This window comes from Plecotus auritus (assembly GCF_963455305.1).
Source record: "Plecotus auritus genome assembly, chromosome: 4".
NCBI lineage: Eukaryota > Metazoa > Chordata > Mammalia > Chiroptera > Vespertilionidae > Plecotus > Plecotus auritus.
The window spans coordinates 92,302,754-92,328,123 of NC_137775.1; the positions used below are offsets into that span (position 1 = coordinate 92,302,754).

Genomic DNA, 25,370 nt, shown 5'->3' on the forward strand with positions numbered 1-25,370 from the left:
TCTAGACTAGTGTCTGGTCCATCATAGAAGCTCGTTAAGTGTAATTACTACCATCGCAGATCCTTAGGAGACCCCGCCCTCCTCTCCCCACTTCTCCCCTTTCTGTGTAGGATGCTTCTCAGGCCACAAGGTGGAGAGGTCTGGGAAGCCCCGTGACATAAGCCATTTCTGCCCTGGGATAGAGGCTGCTTTCTGGGACGTGGGGTCAAAGGACATGGGGTTAAAGGACTGCTGTTCTCCAGGGAAGTTGAGCCCCTCCTCCCCCACCCACCCGCATCCTCCCCTTGGGCAAGTAGGTCCAACGGAGAAGCGCTAGGTCGGCTTTGTCTAGAGCGCCCTCTGCTGGCCGTTGGCAGAAGGCCTTAGGCAGGGGTGGGCACCAGTTAGGAGGGAAGAGCTTTCTGAAAGTGAGGAAAAGGGGACTTCTGCCCAATACAGAGCCCAGTGTGCTACCTTCTCACCCTCAGAATGTCTGCTTGGAGTACTCCACCCCCCCCTTTTTCCCCCCACCTATCTGAGGACAGTTTGTTCCTAAGATAGCTTCCCTCTCCCGTCCAGGGCAGAGATGTTAAGGGCAGGACAAGCTGTCAGCCACAGCCTGTGTGTGCCCTGGTGTGTCCGCCGGTACAGACTATCCCAATACCTGTGGATAACAGTAGGAAGGAGGGAGGCTAGACAGCATGCAGAACTTCTGGACAGCAAAGCATGAGTGGAGAGTGGGGGAAGTTCTTACTTAGAAGGTAGTATGGGGGCCATGCCCCTCACAGAATCTGTCAGATCAGTAAGAAAATTGTCTGCAGGCCCCCACACTCAGAATGTGGTCCACAGCAGGCTCCTGTTTCTTATATTGCAAGACCCTCTCTTCTGCCAAAGCCCAGCATAGACCTTCACCCATGTCCAAATGCACTAACCAGGCATTTGGGAGGAATAAAAAATCAAAACAAAAACTCTAGTTGAAGCAGGAGAAACTGCAGTTAGACTGCTTCAAGAACTGTCCCAAGTGAGGCTGAGGGGAGCCTCATCCCTTAGTCTCTGTGGCCAGCCTGTGGAACGACCCTTTTCCTCCAGGGTGGAGTAAGGGAGAGGGAAGCCTGGATGCTCTGGGGCTTGCCAGAGGGCTGGTGGGTCCGGAGGGGAGCAGCAGTTGTAGTGACATCGGGGTAATTGCTGTATTACATTGTGGAAGATGAACTGTCCAGACTGCACGCAGGAAGTGGTATGTACAGGGCCACAGCCTCCACCGAGGCAGAGCACTGCACAACGGTGCTGCCTTAGTGTTTGGGGGGCTGGCTGCAGCGGGTGGGGACTTGGGGGCCCCAAGACTAAGCTCCTTTTAGCCCAGATGTTGGGATGTCGGAGATGTCCTCTCCAGGGAGGGCCAGGGAATTCACCCAGGCTCCAGCCAGTGTCCAGAGGGTCAGGGCTGGGTGGAGGCAGAGTGGATGGGGTGAGACAGAGAGGAGGGGAGTGAGAGGGACTGGAGGAAGTGGAAGCTGGTGGAAAGGACAAAACAGGCCTGGGACAGAGGTCACAGACTCACACTCCAGGCCCTACCTCCCCTTTCCTGCCCCACTGCTCCCCAAGTTTGACTTCTGAAAAGTTCCGGCAGTTTGGTGATTTGTGGGAAGGGCGAGTGATTCCAGTTCTTTCTCAACACCCTTCCTCTGCCCTCCCTACCACCCCAGGCACAGCTGACCCTGGAGGAACACAGGTTTGAACTCGACTCATTTGTGTTTCAACACCCAGGATTCAGCCACACTCGGGTGCAGAGGGCCGACTACACACTGTGTACTGTTCCTCGTCACTTCACACATGGGACATGAGCATCCATGGACTTTAATACACGTGATGGTCCTGTGGGCACCTGGGGATGACTGAGGTTTGGGGGTCAAGTTACACATGGATTTTCAACGATGTGGGGGTCAGCACCACGAACCCCATTTCCCAAGGGTCAGCTGCACACTCCTTCCTGGGCGCTGCTTAAGGAGAGAGGTGCAGGGACCCTACCTTGGGGTGTCAGTACTCACCTTTGGTTTCGGCAGCTTGGACCGATGTCTCTTTTCCTTCTCTCCCCCAGCTGCCCAGGGTCCCCTTTCCACAGTCAGAATAACCCCTTTTCCAACAATGCGCCAACCAGCACTGACTCTGCACACACGGGCACGCATGCACCCAACAGCTCAGTGCCAACCCCACACGATGCAGGCAGCCTCCATGAGGACATGGCTGAAGGGCCCAGGACGGATGGCTCCCAGGGCGGTGCCAGGGAAAGGTGCCACAGTGGGACTCCCTGCTGAGAACACCTGGCAGGAACTCGTATTTCAAACCTGGGAAGCCACTGGGGTGAGCATGACTTTGGGAGAGAAGGAAGGGGAGCATCTGGCTTGAAAGAAAACACTAGGGACCGCCCGATGGTGCATGGAGGAGGGGGCAGGAGAAGGCCCTGCAGTAAGGTGGCTGACTGGTGCCCACGCCCAAGCCCACTCTAGGCCCCTGTTGTCCGGCTGGTGCCCTCTTCCCCCCAGAGCAGAGCAACTTCCCACTTTCATGCCCCCCTCACCTGGCGACACACAAGGGCCCGGTGTATAGAGGACGTTTAATATTTCTGTGCTGGTCAAACGAAACACAGGTGGGGAGTACACGGGGAGGGGGCGGCGGGCCCCCTGCCTCTCGGGAGGGGTGCTTGTGAAGGGGTGTATGTGGGGGTTTCTTGGGAAATAGTCCAAGGAGTCTTCTCAGCAAAGGGGCCTGGCCTGGGTGTTGCGAGCATCCAGCACACCCAGTCCTCGGCCTCAGTCGGGGGCCCCCATAGGGGGTCTGTGGAGAGTGTCACTTTTTCCAGCTCCTTGGCTGGAATCCACACTCCCAGCGTGATGGGGACTTGGTCCTAAAGAGGGGTCTGGAGAGCCCCAGGAAGCAGTCCAGGGGCGGATGAGGGCTCTGTGCCCGCTGCCCAAGGGGATGCGGGGCTGAGGGCGGCCCTCCCCCCCCTGCCCTTTCCTTCTCCCAGGCTGGGCACGAGCAGAGGGGAGGGGAGCAGGGCCCCAGCCCCTACCGAGCCCCAGGGTCCTCAGGGTGGGTGGGGAAGGGGTGGAGGAAGAGGGTCTTGGCCACCAACAGACACTGTAAACTTTGGTTTAAAACAATAACTTAAGTGGAGGGAGGCTTCCAGCCTGGGGCAGGGTGGAGAGCAGAGGAGCAGGGGGTGTAGGAGGCGACAAAGGAAAAAGCCAACAAAAAGTTTTGGTTTTTGCTTCTGGCATAAGAAAGGTCTTTGGTCATCCGTTTAACTGGGGGGAAGGGAAGGGGTGCCGAGGGGAGGCGGGTGAAGGAGGGCTGCAATGGGGCCCGGGAGACTGGGGCGGGGTGACCTGCTGGGTCACAGCAGCTGCCAAACTAACCCCACCAGTCAGTCCCGTGACGGGCGGTCGGCACCACCTCTGCCCTGATGCCGGCCTCCAGGATGGCTGGGCTCCCTTCCTGGGCCCTGCGTCCAGAAGTCCGCCTGGCATGGACTCTCCGGAGGCGGCACGGGGCACGGGGCCTCTTCCTGTGCTCCCTGGATGGCGGGCGGGCGGGCGGGTGGCCAGCAAATGGGCGGAGGCCCCGTCAGCCTGGGTCCCAGCTCAGGTCGGGAGGAGGGGCTACAGCCAGTGGCCCTGCTCCCAGGGGCCCCGCAGGGCCCACAACTTGTGCTGCCCCAGCTGTGGCTCTGGGTGGGTGCGCAAGGGGCTGGTTTCTTCTGGGGGTGGTTGGCAACTTCAGTTCCTCCGCCCAGGCCAGGGTGGGGGTGGGCATCAGGGTGGAGAATTTTTTCTTCACAGTATGGAAAAGGTGGGAGGGAGCAGATGAGGGAAGTGGGGGCCTCTGGCTAGAAAAACACCGCCAGAACCAGGTGCGAGGGGCCCTGGGTCTGGGGGTGGCTCGCCCCACCTGCGGGTCTCCTTGGCGTTGCAGGCCCAGTCAGGAGAGCTGGTGGGGGAGGAGGGCCCTGCTGCTGCTGCTGCTGCTGGTGGCGGGGAAGGTGTGAGGAGGGGCCTGGGCCCTCCGTGTCCTCTGCGGTCCCAGACCAGGGGTTCTGTTTCCCCTTGGGGGGGGGGGGGCGGGACATCCCTGCCCTTTGCGTCTGTCAGTCAGGCCACATTGGGAGTTGCTGGCCCAGCCCCCATCTGAGTCCTGGAAGTGCCTTGAGGTTTGGGCGGGGCTGTGGAGTGGGGGTAAGAGGGGCCTGGGTTCCAGGAGGGGTCTCACCCCGTCCTGCCTGCCCCTCGAGGCTCTTAGGAGAGTTCCTCTCCAGGCAGCTCCTCCTCCAGGTCCCTGTCTTCGGCAGGCCCTGCGGAGCTGGGGTTGGGGGGCCCCAGCGGGGGTCCGGGCCTTCTGTCCTCCTCGGCCTCCGCAGGCTCCTCTTTCACCTGCACCTGGTGGCTGTGGCAGAGGGACCGTGTGGGCACGTGGTGGCCTTCCCCTCCTCCCCCTGAAAACTCACCCAGAATTTCAGGGCACAGCGGGCTGTCCACAGCTCTTCCCCACCCTTGAGCCACTGGGGGTGGATGTCAAAGGAAAGGGAGGGAAGAGAATAAGGGATAGAGGGAGAGGGGGAGAGAGGATGCAGGGGAAGGAGGATAAGGGCAGGAGGAGAGAGGAGGGAAAGGAGAGGCCCAGTGGGGGGCAAGACCTGATCCCACCTGCAGGGAGAAGGCTCCCTCCCTGACATCCATGGGCACTGGGGTGGGGTCCAGGCTGTGTGCTCACCTGTACTGGGGTGGGGAGAGGCGAGGTGGGGTGCTGCTGCCATTGCTGGGGAGTGGCTCCCCGGGGGCACCCACATCGTCATGGCTGAGGGGCAGGAGGCTGCTGGCGGAGCCGGGGTTCAGCATGCCAGGGCTGTTGAGGAGGGGGAAGCTGCTCTCGGCCAGGGCAGCCTGCAGGGCACAGAGCGGCCCTCTCAGTGGGCTGCACTCAGCAGGGTTTTGTCACTTCCTCACCCCTACAGAGCCTCCTAAGCCTCCGTGTCAGAGCTGGCCCCGCTGGCAGATCTATCCTGGCAGCACTCCCCCCACCCCCCCACAGCCTCTCGAATGCCACATACCTCCCACGGCTGAACCCTGACCCTGCCCTCCCTCCCAGCCTTCCTGTGATCTGGGCCTGGCTTGGCCCCTTTCAGGGAGACAGGACCTCCTGATTGACAAGCTAGGGAGGGAGACCCTGGCGACGCCCCCACCCTCCCTGCTCTCCCAGGCCCAGTCCTAAAAGCAGAGCCCCGCCCCAGCAGCTGAGGCGGGTGGGCAGAGGGTCTGGGTTTTGGCCACTCAGATAGTCTTCCCCCTTCTCTTCCTCCTCCCCTCCTCCGACAGAGGCCCCCGCAGGGAGGGTGGAGGAAGGTCTCCCTCGAGGCCAGTGTGTGTGGGAGGGAAACCCAGGGGACAGGAGGGTACAGGGGAGCGGCAGGAGGGTACAGGGGAGCGGCAGGTGGGCTCTGGGAAGGGCCAGGTCACCTGGTAGCTGGCATTAAGTGCTCCGTAACTGAGGCCAGAGATCATGTTCTTCACCAGGGTGGGGCTCCTGCAGGAGGGAGATGCAGTGTTTGGTTCATTCATTCACCTGCTCCTGCTCCGCACTCACACCTTGACCTGAGGTCCTATTCACTGTCCTGCAGCACGGTCTACAGAGCCCACCCGTGTGTGCCCCATCAACGTAGTCCTCACGCTGACCTGGCCCGGCAGGTACCGCAGCCCCCGCACAGGGGAGGGCTGGGCTTCAGAGGCTCTGGAACATGCCCCTGAGCTGGTGAGTGGGAACAGGGACCCCTCCCAGTGCCCATCTTCACACTGTGCCATCCCAGCCCTTTTTCTCTCTGGTCTAGATTTTCCCGTGTCCAGCAAGGTCCAAGGTGTAGCCTCGACAGGCCTGTATTTGTAAAATCCACACCCTCCTGCCACCCAGAGTTTTGGCACACCTTGTACAGCATGTGCTCAGCCAGGCGCCACACGCTCCCAACCAAAGGCTCTCTGCCCAGCAAGGTGCTCGGGAGTTGGTGAGGGAAAGCAACGACTCAGTGCTGGGCCTCTTCCACAATGATTACCCCCATTTACAGAGCGCCTCAGAGAGGTTAGGGACGTGGCCCAAGGTCACACAGCGGTGAGAAGTATTTTGAACCCAGGTCTCCTGGCTCCAAGTGGGTACTGAGACATGAAGATACCAAGCTGGCTGGCATGTGGGGCACTCCGAAGGGTCTGGCTTCCCTTCCCTGTTCCAGGTCCCGACCCTGCCCCAGCCCCCACCACTGCCTGGGGGAGGGGAGGCTCTTGTCCTGGGAGAAGGATTCTTTGAGGGGAACAGGACCCACGCAGAGACCCATCTAATTTGCCTCAGACTTCTCCCCCTCCCCACCCTGGTCTTGGGGCCAAGAGGCACAGGCAAAAGGTGGCCCATGTGGGGGTGTTTGGGTGGGGAGAAGGCCTCTGGTGCTGGAAGGGAAGCCCAAAGAGGAGTTTTGAGCCCCACCTCCCAGGTTCCTGTTTCACTGAAAATGCTGTACAGTGGAGAAGATCAAAGATGGGAGGTCAGAGACTCAGCTCTGCCATGGACCTGCTGTGTGACCTCCCCCCAGCCCCTTGCCCTCTCTGGGCCTCCTTTCCTGTTAAATGAAGAGGTGGGGCCCGGGGACCTCTGTTGGTTCCTCCTGTCATAAGATGGGGGAGAGTGGCTCTGGGGATGGTAGCCGCCTCAACAGTGGCCACATTGACTGGCATCTGCCCATGATCCAGCTCCGGCCATGCCTCCTGGGGGGTCTCTGTCTCCTTCTAGTGCCAGATGCCTCTCGGGTCCTTCTCTCAGTCAGAAGTAAGGGTAGAATAAGACATAAACATCCTCTTTCTACTCATCAGTCATTGCCAAATTCCAGTCTTCCCTGAGCTCCTGCACCCCTTTTCTCCCCCTCACCCCCTAGGTGGGAAGGACTGGTGCACTGGGGAGGCAAGGGGGAGATCACACCCTGGTGGGTGCACCCTGCACAGGTCCGGCCCACATACCCCGTCATCTTTGGCGGTCTCCGCTTCTGATATTCCCGCTCATCCACGGTCCACACGGCGCCCTTGACGTTCTCCACACGTACGAAGCACTTGTGCAGGCTGAGGTTGTGCCGCACGGCGTTCTGGGGGTACAGTGACAAGGGGCAGGTGCTCAGGCGGCCTGCTGGGCCCCGCCTCTGCTCAGGTGAGCACACACAGGAAAGTCCTTGTCCCACTTGCCCTCACCCAGGGACCAGCAGGGGAGGGGCCGGCGAGAGGAGACCTGGCCACAGGGGATGGAAGGCCCCTCCCCTTCAAGCCAGGGGCTCCCAGTGTCTTCCCTGCCCACAGCCCATTTCAGTATCTGCCTCCCTTCTTCCCGCCAAGTTCTGGAAAACTCTGTCTACCAACTACAGGCGAGGTAGTTAGTAACACTTCGTTCTTCCATCATCCTGAATCAGATGCGTGGCTGTTACTAGGGGCTTCGGACTGTCAGGAGGATGTGCTCTGGCCTTGGCTCCTCAGTGAGCCTGGACACCTCACCTCAGGTGCCCGCAGAATTCCCATTAAGCTTTTATAAGTTTTGGGAATAACTCGGGAACTGTCGCTGCAGCCACTCCCCGCCTGTATGCACGAGGCATACAGCAGAGGTCTAATACATACTCGCTGACATAAACACGGAGAAAGGCGAGTGTGGGCTTAGCTGCTGTGAGGCAGGAGGAGGAGAGAAAAGAGGAAAAGTCACCTTGTCACTCCCACCTCCTCCTGCAGGAATAACTTCTGGAATTGAGGTCATCTGGTTTGTAGGGCATTTGGGTGAAGGTGGGGGTGCTTGGCCCAATTCCCTGTCCCCCCGCACCGCCCTGGGAGCCTGGGCTAGGGCCCTCATCCACCCGCCCCCCGACCCACATCCCTCAGTCCTGTTCCTGCACTCTTCTGTCTCAGCTTCACACCCCGCCCGCCCTCCTCAAGCCGTCCCAGTCCCTGTTACCTGTCCTCCCCCCTTGTCCCCATCTTGTCTCCTCTTTACATTTCTAAACGGGGAAGAGCGCAGGCAGGGCGGGCAGCCCGTGCCCCTGGAGAGCCCCTCTCCCTCTCTCCCTTCCAACTCTTGCCACTTGCAACTGGCCCGATTTCATTACCAATTTTAATTTGCCTCTAATTAAATCCTGTGTATTTTTCCGACTCGCTTGCTAATCCACGAGGGAGGCGGGCGGCTGGAGTGGAATCTCTTGGAGCGATAATTACAAAGGGCCTAATCACGCCGGGGCTCCTGCCTTGGAATAAATTTGCCCGCATTACGGGGCTCCGATCCTCCGCTTTGCAAATGAGAATGACCCCAATTTCCGAGGATGGCCTCACCGGGGCTTTTTTCCCTCATTTCGAAGCCTGATTCGTGATGAGAGACTAATTCGTTACGCTGAAACATTAACGGCAATTTAAGGGGTCTGGCGGGGGCTGCGTAAACAAAAGGACTAGTCCACAACACGGCCCTGGAAGGGGACGGACACAGGGGGAGGGCTGGAGAGGACCATCAGCTTGGCAGATGGCAGCTCTGTCCCTGATGAACGGCAGCTGGCCTGGCCAACGCCGGCTCCCGACCCTTCTGCCCTGGTCTGAAGTGGACAGCATCTCAGGAGGGGGCCAGAGGGGTGAAGGAGGAAGGAGGAAAGGAAGCTGAAATAGTTGAGAAGAGGGGGGACCTCCAGGGGAGAGAAATGGGTGGACAGTGGAGATGGGAGGGAAAGAGCTGGGTGTAGACAGGGTGCATTTCCAAAGGAACACAAATGAAGCTGAAGGTCAAAGTGGACCTCAAGCTGAGATGAAGTCCGCTGCGCCACGAGGAGGGCACCGGCAGTGCCCCAAGCGGCAGGAGCAGCAGCAGAGCCCGGCTAACTGGGAGGGTCACCCACCCAGTCAGCTCTCTACTGAGACTTGGGCTGGGGGAGGGGAGAAGGAGATGAAGACTCTGGGGAGAGACACGCCGCTGAGATGGCCAAGGCTGGGTAACGGGTGGGAGGTGGCATGAAAGGCCCAGGGAGTGGGGCATGGGGGAAGGTGGCTGCACGGCAATCATCAGGTGGTTTTAAGGAAGTCACCTAAACCAGTTCCTCCCGAGCTTAAGAAAGGAGAGTGAAAACTGCAGTGAGGTGGTACAGTTAAGAGAGAACAGGAAAAGGAGGGGAGGGGTGAGTGGTACTCTGTCCCCAAGGAAGAGACTGTCTCATGGAAGTGAGGCCCTACACTGTGTCACCCCTAAAAGCAAAAGGTCAATGCCCAATATTAAAGTAAGCACTAGTAATAATTGTAATGAATCGTATAGGACTCTATCATTGACAAAACCCAATATCCAACTGGCCTGGAGGTTGGAGACTGCCCTAGGAGGGCCCCAGGAAGGCCCTGCTGGCTGAGAGAGAGGGCAGGACTGTGGTTGGCAGGAAATGACATCACTCGCAGCCAATCACAGCCTCATAGCTTCTCACCCAGGCTTTGGGAACTGGGCATGGGGATAGGGAAGATCAGTATCTCCTGTTGCACTTAGCACACTCCCAGAGCAGAGAAGGCTGGGCCCTGTGCAGACCCCACCCAGTCCTGGGCACTGGGCGGGAGGGGGCTTAGTGACACTTGTTGAAACCCGGTGGGATAGGGGGGAGGTAACCTGTTTAATTGCAGTTTCTGCACTGGCCAGCAGGGGGACCCAGGAGCCAGGGATCCAAGTAAGGTTATGCTAGGGACTCCTCAGGTGTCTCATCTTCCCCATTGGACCCAACACTCCCCTCTCCTTCCCCACACCCCTCCCACCTCTCTGCTGCAAAGACCCGAATCTTCCTCACCCATCAGACACACACACACACACACACACACACACACGGGCTCACAGACACACAGACCACCTTGGCTATAGAGAAACAAATAGCAACTCAGCACACATCCCAGTGTCCTATTTTTCTAGGGTCCCTCCCTTGCCTGCCTCTGGTCCCTCAGGAAAACTCTTATGAGGTGAAGGTGTTGAAATGACTAATTGGATGGAGACAATTATCTCCCCGCAGCTGATGGCAGACCTGGGGAGTGTGTGTGACTGCCTGTGTTTGTGCCCCAGTGTATATAGTCCACGGGTCTCACTCCACCCACGTGTCCAGGCCAGGCTGGCACCACTCTCAACCGCACACCATCCTGAGCTTCAGAGCATGTGCCTTTAGCCAAGGTATCCGGACCCTTAGGGTCTCCTGTGAATGTAACCCAGGCCTCCCTACGAGGCTCAGGCACTACTGACTCCTGGGGGCCCCACAGCATGGGGCCAATGGGGAAGCACTCTGAAGAGGAGGGTTTCTCCCCAGAAAGAAGGCAGCACAAGGCTAGAAGGGAGGCGTCATTAAGAGGCAGTTAAAGAACATCCATGGCCCTGAAGAGGCGGGTGGAGGGGCACATGGCCCAGCTGGAGCCCCTCTCCGAGGGGACTAACTGTTAGGCAGCCTTAGTCCCAAAGGGGTGTGATGTCAAGGGTGACTGGGGCCCTGGGCCAGGTGAGGGGGCATGCCTCACCTTCCAGGTGGCAGTGTTTCTTCGGAAATAGGCGAACATCCTGGTGAACCAGTTATAGATCTCATTCAGGGTCAGCTGCCTGTCGGGGGTCTCCAGAATGGCCTGTGGCAAGGAAGGAGCAAAGGGACCCTCAGTCTGAGCCTCTAAGGGTCCCCGGCTTGTGTTCTCCGTCCCCAGGATCTCTCTCTCTCTGCCTGGCCGCTGACTCACTGAGACAGAGGAGACTCGCTGCGAAGCCTGTGGGTGGGACGGTGGTGCTCCTGGGGCCTGAGCAGGGCTGGCTGGTTACAGCCCAGCCACAAAGGTGCACAAGCCTCAAGAGCTATGCCCTGGTGCGAGGGGCACATGGGTTTCTCTGCAGGGAAATGGTTGCTAGGCCCCTGCTGGAGGGGGACAAGAGCAGTATTCTCAGGAGAGACATCTAGGGGTGGGGGCTGTTTGGAATTTATCTGAATTTGGGCAAAGGACACTCTCTGAGATGGTGTGTGTGTGTGTGTGTGTGTGTGTGTGTGTGTGTGAGAGAGAGAGAGAGAGAGAGAGAAAGAGAGAGAGAGAGGAGATAGGAAGCCGACTAAGAGGGACCATAGTCTATTAGGAAACAGTCTCATGGAGTGTGTGTACATGGAAATTAGAGAATGAACACAGTGAGCATCAGCAGCAAAAAAAAGTGTGTGCTCCCAGAGAGATGGTCACGTGATCAGCATTTATGTGAGACCTGCAGCTGAGAAGGGAAATGTGGGCGAGCAGGAGGGGATAGCCCTGAGAGAAAGTTACGTCCCTGGCCCAGGATCCTCCTAGAGGCTGGGACCCGAGGCCCGGATGCTGCCTGTGTGCCATTCCCCACCCCCTCTGGCCACCTTTCCTGCTCACCTGGCGGATGAGGGAGGCGTAGGTGAAGGGGGGCCGGACGTCTGCATTCTTGTAGAACTCATGATTCTGAGCCAGCTCTGGGGGAGACAGGCAGAGGATAAGGTAGCCATTTGGGGGGCCCAGCTTGGAGGAGAATGTGACTCCCACAGTCCTTACCTGAGGAGATGGGGGAGCAGAATTTGTCGCTGCTCCTCCGGCGGGCGGGGCCCCCGCTGTGCAGGGAGGCAGAACCCAGGCCTGGAGGCCTTAGGGGGGTGACAGGGGCAGCAGCTGAGGTGGGGGGGTGCACGAGGCCATCTGGGAACGAGTCTGCTGCAGAGACGGTCACCTTGGAGAATGAGGAGGAGCCGGACACTGGGTTCAGCTGTGAGCAATGGGGCAGGTGCTGAGACCGGCTTGGAGGGTGGGGGTCTAGAGGGCCAGGGCTGGAGGGTTCCGGGAGGGCGTGGGAAGGGGAGGCCACTCACTGGTTGACTGAAGGGCTTGGGCTCGGAGGGCCGCATGTGGAGGTGTGCCATCATGGCTTGCAGCCGCTCGCTCTCCTTGGCAAGCTGTGGAGGGTGGAGAGGCCGGGGGTGAGCAGGGGCTTTTCCTCCTCCATGTTCCACCAGACTTCCCAGGAAGCCCCTATTCCCACCACCACTCGCCTCCCAGCCTCAGCATCCCAGCTCCCTCTGGCCCCTGCCTCTCTGGCCCCTCACACCCTCAAGGCCAGGACAGGGACCGCCTGCTCCATGAAGCCCTCCTCGCTTCTCCTCCAGACCGCGTGTCCCAGGCTCCGGCTCACCAACAGGCAGGGGCCCTCTTCCTAACAGCACACGCCTTTTCTCCCCAACAAGGGCAGAGGCTGTGGCACTTGTGTGTGAGAGGGTCCTCGTGCACTGAATGGAGACACAGGGATGGATGAATGATTCATTCACCCCCATTCATAAGTTCAATAGATCTTTCACAACCGCATCTCACGGCAGGGCCCTCTGCTCTGTGCCCGAGGGAGACGGGTAAATATTGATTGGCTGCCTGACGGCCTGGCCGGAGGAGCCTCTCCTACTATGGAGCTTAGGCTCGGGAGCCAGGCTGCCGCGCTGCTAATCCCAGCTGGGCTGCCTGCTGCTGCGTGACCAGGGGCAAGTTGCTTCCCCTCTCTGAGCCTGTTTCCTGTAAAGTGGGGATAACAATAGTACCCACCACACAAGGTTGTTTAGGGGACTCCCTGAGCCGTACAACGTAAGTGCTCAGTGTGCTAGCTAGGAATGTGATGGTCGTTTTCACTAGCATGAAGTCTCTTTTCTGGACCTCCCAGCAGAGAGGTCCCCGCCTGACCCTGGTTTACCCCTCAGAATCCAGCTGCCCTCACCTCAGAACCATGGTAACTAGGACCTAGAAAACAAAAGATGCTGACTTTGACCACGTGACCCTTCCATAAGACTCCCCACACCCCTCCTGGAAAGCCAGTGCTGTGGGTGGGGCGGGGCAGGAGCCCCGTGTCCACGTCCCTCGCAGCCTCGGCCACACCTGGATCTCCAGCTGCTGCACCACCTGCATCTGCACCCGGCACTGGGCCGTGCTCCTGTCGTCCAGGGCGTGCTCCGTGTTGAGGTGTCTTCAGGGGGAGGAGGGGGGCGCGGAGAAGAGAGAGTTGGCCCTGGGCTTCCTGCTATCACCACCCTCCCATCCCATCCACTAAGCCCGCCCACAGCCTGGAAAACAGACAGACCCAGAGATACAAAGAAGGGAAAGGGGTGGGGGAAAATGGGGCAGAGGAGGAAGCCGCCTTCTCATCACCCTCCTTTGATGTCTTTGCTAAAATCCCAGCTACAGAGAGATCTAATTGCAAATGAACTAATTAAGTAAACCTCTGACGAAGCGTGAAAACAATTTGTTTGACCCTGATGCTGCAAGGGTCTGGGAGACAGTGGAGTTAATCAGTCAGTGACAGAGCCTGGCACGGCTGTGGCAGCTGGCCGCCTGCTGCCAGCCGCCTGTCTGCCTCCTGCCCTGCCTGTCCACCGGCCAGGCCTGTCACTGGGCCATCACTCTTGGGGGCTGAAGCTGGGGGAGGTAGTGAGGGGAGTCCTCTCCTCTTCCCCCGCCCCCATGCTGGGCTGTGCAGCCTGGGACAAGGTGGGGAGGCTGGGGAATTCAGGCTGGGCAGGCAGGTAGGAGAGAAGAAAAGATATGCGATGAAGGCAGAGGAACTAGGTCCCCTTGGGGGAGCACACAGGACAGAAGGCTGGGGGCAGGCTGGGGGGCAGGGACCCTGTGGAAAGGCTCCTTGGGAGGGGGAGGGCTGGGGGCAGGAGAGCAGGGTGACAACACCTACTTGATAAACTGGCCCAGGTCTTCACACAGGGTCTCACAGCCAGGCCACTTGCACTCTCCGTGTCCATAGAGAGGGTGGGAACCAGGGGTCTCCTCATGGGAGGAGCTAGGGGAGGGGACAAAGGTGGCGGTCAGGGACCCTGAAGACCCCAGCAGCCCAGCCCCAGCTCCCCTGCTGGTGGCGTGTCTATCCTTAACACAGGTTTCCCAGAAACCTAGCAGAATTTTGTGTGCCCTGGGAGAGACACTCCCAGGTCCCTGAGTGCCCCCTCCCTCCCGGCCTCCACAACGTATGCCATCCCCGGGGGCCCGGGTGTGTCCCAGTCTGCAGCACCCCTCCCTAACGTCCCAATACCTGTCTCTCCGAGGTGTGAGCACAGTGGGCTGTCCATTGGGCAAGGTGTGGTGGGAGAGTGGGGGTGAGACTTTGGGGGGGGCGGCAAACGAGGTAGCGGTGGTGGCCGTGCCAGTGAGGTCCAGCCCCTCCTGTTTGACACTGTCCTCAGCGGGCTGCCCGGGGGCACCCTCACCCTTCCACAGCTGCGGCAGGTCTGTTGGGCACACGGCTGCTGTGGGAGAGAGTGGGGAGGGGGCAGGGCCTCAGGGACACAGGAGCCTTCCCATCTCGCCCCTGGGAGCAGGTGATGCCAGCCCTTGGGTGCACTGAGGGCTGTGGGCAGGGCTGGGGGAGGGGGGTGGGCCACTCACCTTGTGGAAGGGTCTGGAGGGGCCCCGAGGCTTGGCTGGGCTGCAGGCTGACCAGCCCCTGTCTCTGCAGGTTGAGCAGGTGCTGCTGCTGCAGCTGTTGCATTTGCAGGAGCTGCTGCTGGAAGGCCAGCTGCTTGTTCCCCAGTGCCTGGTGGGGGGCCCGAGGGGGTGTGCAGAGAGGGGTGCCATCAGCCTCTGGTGCACCGTCTGGCCCCCACCCTGCGGTCACCCCCTCCCAGGGCCTCTCAGCCCCTGGGGCTGTGGGTGCAGTGTCTGAGGCCGCGGCGTCTCTGCTCCCGGCCCAGCTTCCATAGGGCTGCATGCCTGCTCGCAGTAAACACACGCATGCACGCACGCACGCAGGCGCGCAAACACAGCCAGACTCAGACGCGCAGCACGACACCTCCCTGCTCCCGCCTCCCTCCTTCTGCTGCTTAGCGCCTGCTCTAGCTCCCGCACCGCAGCTGTGCGCGCCTGGGGGTGGGGGGGCGCTCTCATCACAATGATTGATGAGCCTGTCAGACTCCAGGGGCCACTCCTGCCTGGCAGGCACCCTTCCCACATGCCCGGGGTGCCCCCCTTCTGATCACGAGGAGGGGGCCTTCTCCCCTCCACCTCCTCTCTTGCTTCTTAGATACAGGGAATCACAGAGTCTGACGGGACTTGGAAAGATCAGCATCAGCTGGTCAGTAGGACCCAGGCTCAGGGAACAGTCATATCCCTGCTGCTGGGGGCACACGCAAGTGGTCTCTCGCTCTCTTCCCCCCTCAGATTCAGTTTTCACACAGGCACTGACAAGCCAGGCTGTCAGCAAGTGTTCCAAGCCCATCCTGGGTGCTTGGGAGGCAGGGGCCTCTCCGCCTGCCTGCCTGCCCTGGGGTGGGGGCTGGCTGGGCAATAAACCAGCCTGGAGATAATGCAGAGAATGCAGCAATTACAAGACCCCTGAGGGGGAGCTGAAGCCTGGGGGAATGACTGGAGTCAGCAGGGCAGCCTTCCGGGAAGAAGTAGCTCAGAACCTGGTTGTGGTGTGGCCAGCAAGAGGGAGGCACATGTCTGGGACAGGGAGGACAGGGCAGCAGGGCCCGGTATGGGAGCTCAGAAGGCACTGGGGCCCAGACGGGGCAGGGGTGTAGGCTGGAGAGCTCTAAGGAGAGAGCAGAGCCGGATATTACAAGAAGGAACAGAAGTTGGGGCGGGGCTGGGGGGCAGGGGCAAGTGGTTTGCTGAGCAACTAAAATATTCTGAGGACCAGAGAGTAGGACTCAGGTGCTGGGTCAAGAAGAGACAAGTGGGCAGGAAGAGGGCATGACAGCTGGCAACTGGTCATGCGTGTGGACCATGTGACACTCTTACACGTGTCTACATGCATGTGCAGAGATGACCCAGGGCTCTGACTTCCTACTCTGATTAACCAACAACAAAAGGCAAGGAGAGGACCGAGGGGGGATGAGGGGCGATGGAGAAATGTGAGGCCCCTTCCTTGTGTCCCCCAGGCTTTTTCTGACTTTTCCACTGCGCCTACCAGGCACTTCTCTCGGACCACCTGAGGACTCCCAGCCTCCGGCCAGGAGAGGCTGGGCTGCAGGTGAAGGGCAGGGCCCTGCCCGAGCCCCTTACCTCTTTGGGTTGCTGCTTCCCAGCCTGCTGTTGGGTGAGGAGCTGCAGGTGAAGCTGCTCTTGCTGCTTCTTGTAATATTCCTGCAGCTGGGCGGCGGGAGGCGGGGGCAGAGTGCGTTAGCCGGGGCAGCGGGCTGCTGACCCCAGAGCAACCCCAGCCCGGTGGTGGCCCGGCTCCTGCAGGCAGGAGTGGAGAGCCTGCCTGGGGTAGTGGGACACGGGGCCTGGCAGGGAGACTTCTGCTCAGAGAGGCTCCGTGAGTGGAGAAGGGATAGGGGGAGCGTCATCCCGCACCACCCAATCCGCCCTGCCTCTGGGTGGGTCCCCTGAATAGGTCAGGGTGCTAGGAGCCAGGATGTTCCAGCACTTGGCCATTCCCAGGGGTTCTGGAGGCAGGTGGGCCAAGACGCTGCTCGCTGAGAGGCCTGACCTCTGACCTCCCCCACTGCCCAGGAGGAATGCAGATCAGTCCGGCCTGAGCAGTCTCTCTGGTTTTTGCCACTCCGTGATGTTGGTAGTAAACAGACCTGGGGGGAGGCACTGGCTTCCACTTCTCAGCTTCCCTGGGGCTAGACTCACCTGCTGGAGCATGAGCGCCTGTTGCTGTTGGAGCAAGGCCTGCAGCTGTGGGGGCGACAGGATCTGCTGCATCTGTTGGGGGGTGAGCATCTGCGGCGACATCATGGCCACCGACACGGGCACCTGCGGGATTCGGCCCTGTCAGCCTGCTCACCTCCACCCCACTCCAGGGAGGGCAGGCACCCAAGGCCCCACCCACAGCAAGGCAGGGTGGCTCCAGAGGGAGATGGCCTGGGTTCAAATTCTGCCTCTGCCACCTACTAGCTGGGTCTCTTCGGACAAGTGACTGGCTCCGTTTCCTCGTTTGTGCGATGGAGGCGGCAACAGTGCCTGCCTCTTACAGTTGTCGCAGGAGTGCGTTAACACTCAGAAGAAAGCCTGGCACCCAGATGTGCTGACCAAGGCTGCCTGTTCAATGCTCTAACTCCGGTGCAGGAAGATGAGACCCGTGACATGGTGGGTAGAACCCACGTGTGGAAGGCCCAGCTCGCCACTCCCGACTGCTCTCTCTCCTGCGACACTATGAGGTGGGCCTGGCCAGAAGGGCAGGCTGCAGCCATGGGGAGGATTCAAAAGGTGGCCCACATGGCAGGAGCCCTGGGCTCTGGCTCTGGCACAAACACGTCACATCCTCCAGCACACCTGTGCAGAGGGCACACACAGAGGCCCAGAGGGTGCCATCCGTGGTGTGTAGGAGCAGTTTTGTCTTCAGCGGGTGGAAAGAACCCCAGGCAGCGGTCAGGAGGCAGGCTCCTTCTCCGAGCTCTGCACTGAACTTGCTGTGTGACCCCCAGCAAGCCACCGGCCCTCTCTGGCGTGTCCGTTTCCTCAAATGTCAAACAGGGACTGGATTATAACAGGTGACTCCCTCCTACCGGAACGTGTCGGATTCTCAGAGTGGAGCAGCTTCCTGTCCCCTGCCCTGGGTTAGGCCTCCATGAAGCCCAGAGGATCTAGCTACAGAGAAAGGTGCAGGGAAAAGCAGTAACAACATTCTTTTCCCAGCCCTACCTGCCCTGAGCCCCCCAGGCTGGCAGAGTCACAGCCAGGGAGGCCCAAGTTGTAGCACCGCCTTCAAGCCTTTCAGCAGGACAGGTGCCCTGCCAGGCGACCTGCCACCCCCTCACTCTGAAAGTGCAAAGACTCTTCTCTATCTCCCACCCCCAGGCCCTAGCAGAGGGGCCCAGCACACAGCAGGTCCTCCCTAGGGGTTTGCTCCCTGAGCTGAAATACCTTTCCTGGCAGACTGGGGCCACTCTGCCAGCCCTGTAGCAGGAAGGGAGGGGTACAGGGTGGCCCCGTCAGGGAGAGATCTTCAGGGACCTGTCTTGGCCCCTGTCACCTCCCCCTAGTCCCATGGGGGGGGGGGTGGTGTCAGGGGAGGAGGAGTCAGTTCCTTTTGGGATACCTGGGGCAGGGGTAGGACTCAGCCTAAGCCACCTATTAGGGAATCCCCTAGCAGGGGAGCAACCAGGGGTGCAGTGCATCAGGGGACATGGGAAGTCCCACTGCCCCCAGCTCGAGTGGATGAGCCCGGCCCTGGGTTTTCCCCCTTCCCCCAGCCATCTCTGGAGACATCCCTAGAGAGGCACCACCTGGCTCTTTAGCCAGGGCCATCCTGTGGGAAGGAAGGCTCCAGGGGCCTCTACAAAGGAGTCTAAAGCGGCAGGACGGCATGCAAGCCCAGATCTGTGTACTCCATGGCTCCCGGGCCTTCCACATCCACACTGCCTGCCCCACCCTGGAGCAGGGCTTGATCAGCACTGCAGAGATGGTGTGGAAACCGAGCATCCAGGAGCTGAAGGCGGACAGGGCTGAGATCCCCGAGGCCCACCTCCCTCTTCACACTGTATCACAGGAGACGCCACCGCCAGGCTGCGGGGTGTCCTGGTCCTCACTCTCTGAGAGGCCTGGGGAGGGGCGGACAGTGGCCCAGGCCCACCCCCTGCAGAGCCAGCCCCTGTGTAACCCCGCGACAGGCAGCCGGGCTGCTCACCTGGCCTGTCTTTCCTCCTCTGGGACACGGTGGTATTGGGCTCAGAGGCCGAGAGCTCTGCGTCAGGTGACCTAGGCAGGTTCTTGTCTCTGACACTGACTGTTCTTTGAAATCGCCAAGCCTTGCCTGCTCCGTCCTCTCCCTGGATTTGGAACACCTGCCTGCCCTGCCTCACAGGACTGCACAAGAGGCTGTGGTTGCCTGTGGATTAGGGGCCAGGCACTTGGCTAAGCCCTTAATGAGTATGATCTCCCTGAATCTTCACAGCAACCCTGCCTGGGAGGAGGGTATCACCGTCATTACCATTTTATAGATGAGAAAACTGGGGCCTGGAGAAGTTAAACCACCTGCCCTGCAGCCAGGGACAAGGGCAGAAGGGGTAGGTAAAAGGGTTTGTATGTCATTAAGTTCTATACAACTGTAAAAACAACTACTTAAAAAAATTCTGAATTTTCCTTTTCCCCTCCTTTCTGGTCTCCTTTCCCTCTCGCTTCTCCACTATTGCACCTTAGGTACTCAAGGGGCCCCAGAGGGCACTGGGTGGCCGGGGTCACTTAGGACCAAAGCAATGAGCCTCCCATTCTCATCACGGCGAGAGCTGCACCCGCAGCAGGGGAGACTGAGAGCAGACACCCGGATCTCTCCAGGCACCAGGAGTGAGTCACGGCGAGCAGCATGCAAGAAAGCATGTGGCATTTCCCTCCTCGGGGCTTTCCTACATGGAGGCAGGGGAGTGGAAGAGATGACCTTGGAAGGCCTCCCCAGCCCCTGCTGTCCTGCCACGTGGCTGAGCTGCTGGCTGGAGAGGTGGCTGCAGAGATAGATCAGGATGGATTACCTTCTGCGTACTTGTCTCTAAGGTGGCCCAAGAGGGTCAAGAAAGTCAGCAAGGCGGTTGCCACATATGGATCTTCTGAACTGTCTGACCCATCCACCTCCCGTCACGCCCCTTGGGGTTCTGAGCACTGAGTTGGAGCTCCCCTGGGTCCCCACTGACCACTCACCAGGCGAGGATGTGTCAGGATGGCCACTGTGGGCTAGTCAGCTCAGCAAAGCCGTGAGTCACAGGCTGGAGAGTGGCCAGGGTGGCTGCAGTGGGACTCCGGGCTGGGCTGACCGCTGACAGCTGCCTCCAGCCCCGCCCCCAGGGGCCCTGCTCCCGCCAGAGTCCTCCACCCGCCATGATTACACTGTGCTGGGCTGGATGCATGATGGAGACACAGGGAAGTGCCTTTGGGGGCTGAGGGTTGGGATGGATGCAATTTGGTGCCAATCAAGGACCCAAACTCAACCTCTGAAGTATGGGATCTGGGGTCCCTGGGTGATTTCGGAGACTAGGCCAGAGCTTAGTCTAGGTTAAATTACCCTGTGTATGACCAGAAGGAAGTCCTCAGACTAGCTCTGGGCTGAATTGCAACAAAAAAGATCATGGTGGGACAGGGGAACTTCTAGAAATGCCAGGAGGGTGAGCCTTAGGGGACTGAGAAGATGAGACAAGGCTGGCAGAGCTAGGGGACCTGGCCTTGGCCGTCCATCTGCCCAAACTCCCAGCTACCTGTGCTGCCCCTGAGATTGACCTCTCCCTGCCTGGCGTCCAGGCCTGGGCACAAGCTGGAGCTGGAGAACTAATATGGTTTTGGGAACTTGTCTGAAGCTGGCCTGGGAGAGGGCTGGTGGACGTGGCTGGGAGGGGAGGTGCGCAGGAAGCCCACCTGGAGTTGGGGAGCAGGACAGTGTCGGGTGGAGCCGGGAAAGGGGCTGTCATGGACCTTCCTTCATTACCCTTCATTTCAGTCAAGCTCCAAATCAGCAAAATGCATGTTTCTACTCACTCTCCCCTAAACCCCCACAGAAAAGCTATTTCTAGGCCCTGGACCCCACGGGGAACAGAAGCCGCACCTCCTTAGAGATTGTAAACTTGAAAGGCAAGGAAGGCATCAGGGTTGGAGGAGAAGAAGGATCAACAGCCAGGGCTCGAGGCTCCTGGGGAAGTTCAGACATGGCCCAAGAACTGCCACCGCCCTGAGTCCAGAGAATCTTCGGGCAAGGGCTTTGTCCCTGTGGACTGTTCCTGTTACTACTGTGCTAAGCACATGACAGTGCCTACGCTGAAGTGTGAGTTCTGGAGCTAGTTGTTTGGGTTCAAACCCTGGCTCTGCCCCTTATTAGCTGTGTGACTTTGGACAAGTTACTTAACTTCTCTGGGCCCCGGCTTCCTCATCTGCAAGATGAGGCTAATATAACATCTACCTCAGGGGATTGTGAGGATAAATGAGATGATACTTATAAAGCACGTTGTGGCCGAAACCGGTTTGGCTCAGTGGATAGAGCGTCGGCCTGCGGACTGAAGGGTCCCGGGTTCGATTCCGGTCAAGGGCATGTACCTTGGTTGCGGGCACATCCCCAGTGGGAGGTGTGCAGGAGGCAGCTGATTGATGTTTCTCTCTCATCGATGTTTCTAGCTCTCTATCCCTCTCCCTTCCTCTCTGTAAAATATCAATAAAATATATTAAAAAAAAAATACCTTTTAAAAAAAATAAAATAAAGCACGTTGTGTCTGCCCCAGGTAAGCCTCTGTAAATATCAGTTGCTAGTTTAGGAAGTACTACGTACTTGTTGAATGAGTGAATTGATCAATCACTGGGAGTAAGGAGGCAAGAGAGAAGGCCCAAGAATCATTTTACCTGTCCCTCTGCTTCTCATTCTAGGGCATCCAGGGACCTCTCTCATTTTAGGGGAGGGGGTCTCCCAAGGAAAACCCCATAGCCTCCCTTTCTCATTATTTCAGCTCTCCTACTCCTCACATGGCAAAGTCCTCCCTGTGCCTGACCTCAGTCCCTCCCACTCCCAGGAAGCTCCTCCTTTCTCAGCCGGCCCTTCCGGGTTGGGGGAACATTCCTATTCTCCAGCCTACCTTTCCTTGTTCTTAGAAGAGGGTACTAGCTGGGCCCAAGGTGGGGAGGATTAAGAACAACCACTTCAGACCCTGGCAGTTGAGGAGGGGGATCCCTAATTCAGAGACCTAGTCCTGACACCACGCAGGCCTGAGAGCTTTTCATCCCAATACTGGCTTTCCAGGTGGTGTCCCCAGCAACCCAGGCCAGAACCCCTCTTTGCCCAACTCCTCCCCCTTGAGGGCAGTCTCATCAGGTTGCAGACTTTTAAAACAGGGCCCAGCTAAGGCCCCACAACTGTCAGGCACACTGAACTTCTTCAAAGCACTTTCTGAACATTAACTTGTTTTACATAAAACCCAGTCCTGGGTCCTTCTCCCTGCACCCTGCACCCCATCCTCCATCCTCCCCCCCACCCACTTCCCTCCTTCCCTCAGCACCCCACCCCCCAGACTCCAGAGCTGCGTGCTTAGGATCGAGTTCAGCCTTCCTCCCTTAGATAAACTTCCTTTCAAAGCCCCGCTTAATCCTCTCCCCAATTCCAAGCCTCCCCGGCTGCTGTGGGGAGGGGTGGGGGCAGCAAAAAAGCTTGGTTGCTGGGAGGGGGGGTGGCGGTGGGGGGGTGGAGACGGGGCTGCCCGAGCATTGACCCACCCCGGAATCGGACGGGCGATTCTCCCAAGTTCTTTGTGACACAAAAGGTAAACAGAAGGCCTGGCTAACCCCCGCCCACCCCCAACAGACCTCCCCTCCCCCACCCAGCCAGATGGGCCAGCAGGTTGGGGGAAGGGAGAGAGGGAAAAAGGGCAGATTGTGCAAAGGAAAACAAAAGAGACAGAGAGTCATCAAGAGACAGGAAACACGGGGCGACTGAGAGAACTGGTGGGTGAGAGATTAGGGGGGAGATGTGGTGACCTCAGCAACTGAGAGCCTGGGAAGGGAGTAGCAAGGGACAGGCCGAGTGACCACACCGAGATGGAGAAAACAGAAACCTGAGCAGTGACCCGGAGGCCAAGGAAGAGGAAGCCTCACAGGGCGACAGAGACAGAGCTGAGTGCAGGCTCACACGCAGAGGTAGGCCTGGGATCAGGTGGAGGTGAGACAGAAAGTGCAAGTTTCTTCACGCTGCCCAGCATTTCCCTCCGGGCAGCTGCCACTTGCTGGCCTTGTTTGCCAAGCCCACCCTCTGACCTGGCCCCAGCCCAGCCCAGCCCAGCCCAGAGGGACGCCCTCCTCCTCACCTGCACGGCAGAGGCTGACTGCTTGCTGTCGTTGTTCCCGGGGGAGCTCAGGCCTGAGGCTTGCTGCAGCAGGAACTGCCGGGCTACCTGGAGAGCCTGCAAGACAGGGCGAGTGAGTGTGCCTGAGCTGCGCTGTGGGCTGCAGGTCCCTGCGGTCCGTGGGACCCAGGATTCAGGGAGAGTGTGGGGTAGTAAAGGGGAGGAGGTCAGGGCAAGGTCAGGGTCTTGGGGTGAAAGAGAGGAACGAGGAGTCCACTTGGGCTTGGGGGTAAGTATACAGATAGGAGCCACCGAGGGATCAGAGCCTGCAGGGACTCACTCTGGAAGCTGGTGAGGTTTGCTGCCCTCATGGTCAAACAAGGGGGTAGAGTCAGGGCCTGCATCATAGGTACTATTTGTTAAGCATCTACTATGCGTCAGGCACTTCACAGGTGTCTGGGAGGTAAAACTATTCCCTTCAGGTTCTTCTGGCTGGACTAATAACCAAATTAACACCAGGCAGATTAGCAGGAGAAAAACATTACAGTTTAATAATACGTATGCTTCCTGTATACAGGGGAGAGACCCAGAAACAGTAACTTGCCACCTTCAACACCTCCTTTGGCTAAGGACAAAAGATGATGTTGGGGGTGGAGTCAGTTAGGAGGTTACCAGGAAAAGCACGGTGAACAGGGAAGGTGGCTGTGGCTGTGGCTGTGCAGACTGAAGCCCAGGCCTTCTCCACTGACAGCAAGGGCAGGCCTGGTGCAACCGGGGGAAGCATCCTTGCAAAGGGAGGTCTCCCTCAGGCGCACACGTCCCTACACACGGGACTTGGTTTTCAGAGCTTCTCCCGGGGCTGCTATTTCTTAAAATGAACCAGCCTAAATAATTAATATGCCAAAGTGGCATATTCTGGGGCTGCACATTCTGCTCCCCTTCACAGGCAAGCTTGCATTTAATGCTCTCCTGCGAGGCTGTGAGGTAGGGATAATCAGCCCTATTTTGCAGATGAGGCAACAGTCTCCAGGACAGGGGTGGGCAAACTTTTTGACTCGAGGGCCACAATGGGTTCTTAAACTGGACCGGAGGGCCGGAACAAAAACATGGATGGAGTGTTTGTGTGAACTAATATAAATTCAAAGTAAAGGAGCGGAGGGGAGAGCAAGAGAACCGGATAGAACAGCTGGATCCGGCCCGCGGGCCGTAGTTTGCCCAAGGCTGCTCCAGGAGGTTAAGTGACCTGCCCAAGTTCACACAGCTAGGAGGTGTCCGACAGGACTGGAGGCGAGGAGGCCTGGCTCCAAGGCCAACCGCCTTCCTGTGTGCTGGATCCAGGGGCCAAGGGGGTAGCATTCACTTGGGTCAGAATCCCCAGCTGGGGGGTGAGGGTGGAGGCTCAGGGTCTGCATTTGGTGGCTTTCTGAGTCCAGGGGGTCTAGGTGCAGGGCCTCGTGGCACTGAGGGAATTCAAGTCCTGCAGTGGGGTGTGAAGTGCCAGTGAGTTACACTGACTGTGGTCAGCTCTTGGAGGCCATGGTGGCTTGTGGACTCTGAGCCAGCAGAGTCACAGGCGTGGGAACTGTGTGGCATTTACAGGAGGAGCAGCTCGGCCAGCAGTGGGCCTGGGATGTGGGCAGATGGGCTCTGAGAAGTCGGGAGGCACAGTGAGAGGTCAGCGAGTTCTTCATAAGGTCAGCGAGGCCCTGCATCCCCCCACTCTCGGGTCAGTGGGGTCTCAGAGGCAAGGGATGTGGGGACCTGCCCCAAATCCACATTCCAGGAGCACAAAGCCTGTCTGCTCCCGGTTTCTCAGAGGCCTCCTGGGGAGCCAGAGCCGCTGTGTCCAGGCCCCTGACGGCAGGCGGGGAGGGGCCTCCGGCATCAGGCAGACCTGGGTTAGAATCCCAGTGTGATTAGCAGTGGTGTGACCTTGGACAAGTTGTTCCATTTATGCGTTTCAGTCTCCTGCTCTGCAAAACTGGGACACTGCCCAGCTCGGAAGTACGAGGGGAACTAAAGGACTGCTTTCCTTTGTTGGCATTCGCGAAGCGTCTACCCCTTCCCTTCTCCTGAATCTCTCAGTTCCCTCCCTCACCTCCTTCAGCCTCTCCCACGCAGCCTCGGGCCCGTCGCACCTCTTCACTGACACGTGCCCACCTGTGGCTCCCTGTCCACACACACACACACCCCCGTCTGTCCTCACTCTCCTACCCCAGCACCAGCAACAGCAGATAAGACCCTGAGGGGGACAGGGACACACGCGTACGCACTGGTCCCTCCGCAAACACTCCCCTAGCGGCCGTTGTGTACCAACCACATGCACACCCCCTTGCAGCCCGTTCATCCTGCAGCCAGCAGCAGCCAGCACGGAGCCTCCCCCGAGGCTGAACCCAGTTTACCTTAGGATGGCATCTAAATACACTGGTGTATCTATGGGAACGTGTCCCCCAGCAAACCTGGGGTTCAGACAGGCGTGCTCCTCAACAGCCCCCCAGATCCGGCCTCCTGCACCTGTCTCTTCCCTGGACCTCACACCAGGGCTCGTGGCCTGGGGTTTCTTCTCTTCAAGAGTCACTTCTTAAAGTGGAAGTCTGACCTTCCCGAGGCATAG

At 59.0% G+C, this 25,370-nt stretch overlaps 1 protein-coding gene across 4 annotated transcripts in view; it reads right to left on the reverse strand.

The window, feature by feature from the left end:
- Positions 1-2,580: 2,580 nt before the first annotated feature.
- The window catches only part of FOXP4 (forkhead box P4), a 54,118-nt gene continuing 31,328 nt past the window's right edge, over positions 2,581-25,370 (reverse strand). The window contains exons 3-17 of one of the 4 annotated variants that reach the window (XM_080663829.1): positions 22,778-22,873; positions 16,647-16,769; positions 16,068-16,154; positions 14,448-14,595; positions 14,095-14,305; positions 13,741-13,845; positions 12,933-13,020; positions 11,888-11,971; positions 11,577-11,748; positions 11,421-11,497; positions 10,551-10,652; positions 7,029-7,150; positions 5,493-5,559; positions 4,750-4,919; positions 2,581-4,422 (exon numbers count right to left, since the gene is read on the reverse strand). In XM_080663829.1, the coding sequence (XP_080519955.1) occupies positions 4,275-4,422; positions 4,750-4,919; positions 5,493-5,559; positions 7,029-7,150; positions 10,551-10,652; positions 11,421-11,497; positions 11,577-11,748; positions 11,888-11,971; positions 12,933-13,020; positions 13,741-13,845; positions 14,095-14,305; positions 14,448-14,595; positions 16,068-16,154; positions 16,647-16,769; positions 22,778-22,873 (1,800 nt within the window). In that variant the 3' untranslated portion in view covers positions 2,581-4,274. Of the gene's footprint in view, positions 4,423-4,749; positions 4,920-5,492; positions 5,560-7,028; positions 7,151-10,550; positions 10,653-11,420; positions 11,498-11,576; positions 11,785-11,887; positions 11,972-12,932; positions 13,021-13,740; positions 13,846-14,094; positions 14,309-14,447; positions 14,596-16,067; positions 16,155-16,646; positions 16,770-22,777; positions 22,874-25,370 lie in introns of all 4 variants that reach the window. The other 3 variants (XM_080663827.1, XM_080663826.1, XM_080663828.1) reach the window with 3 other exon arrangements.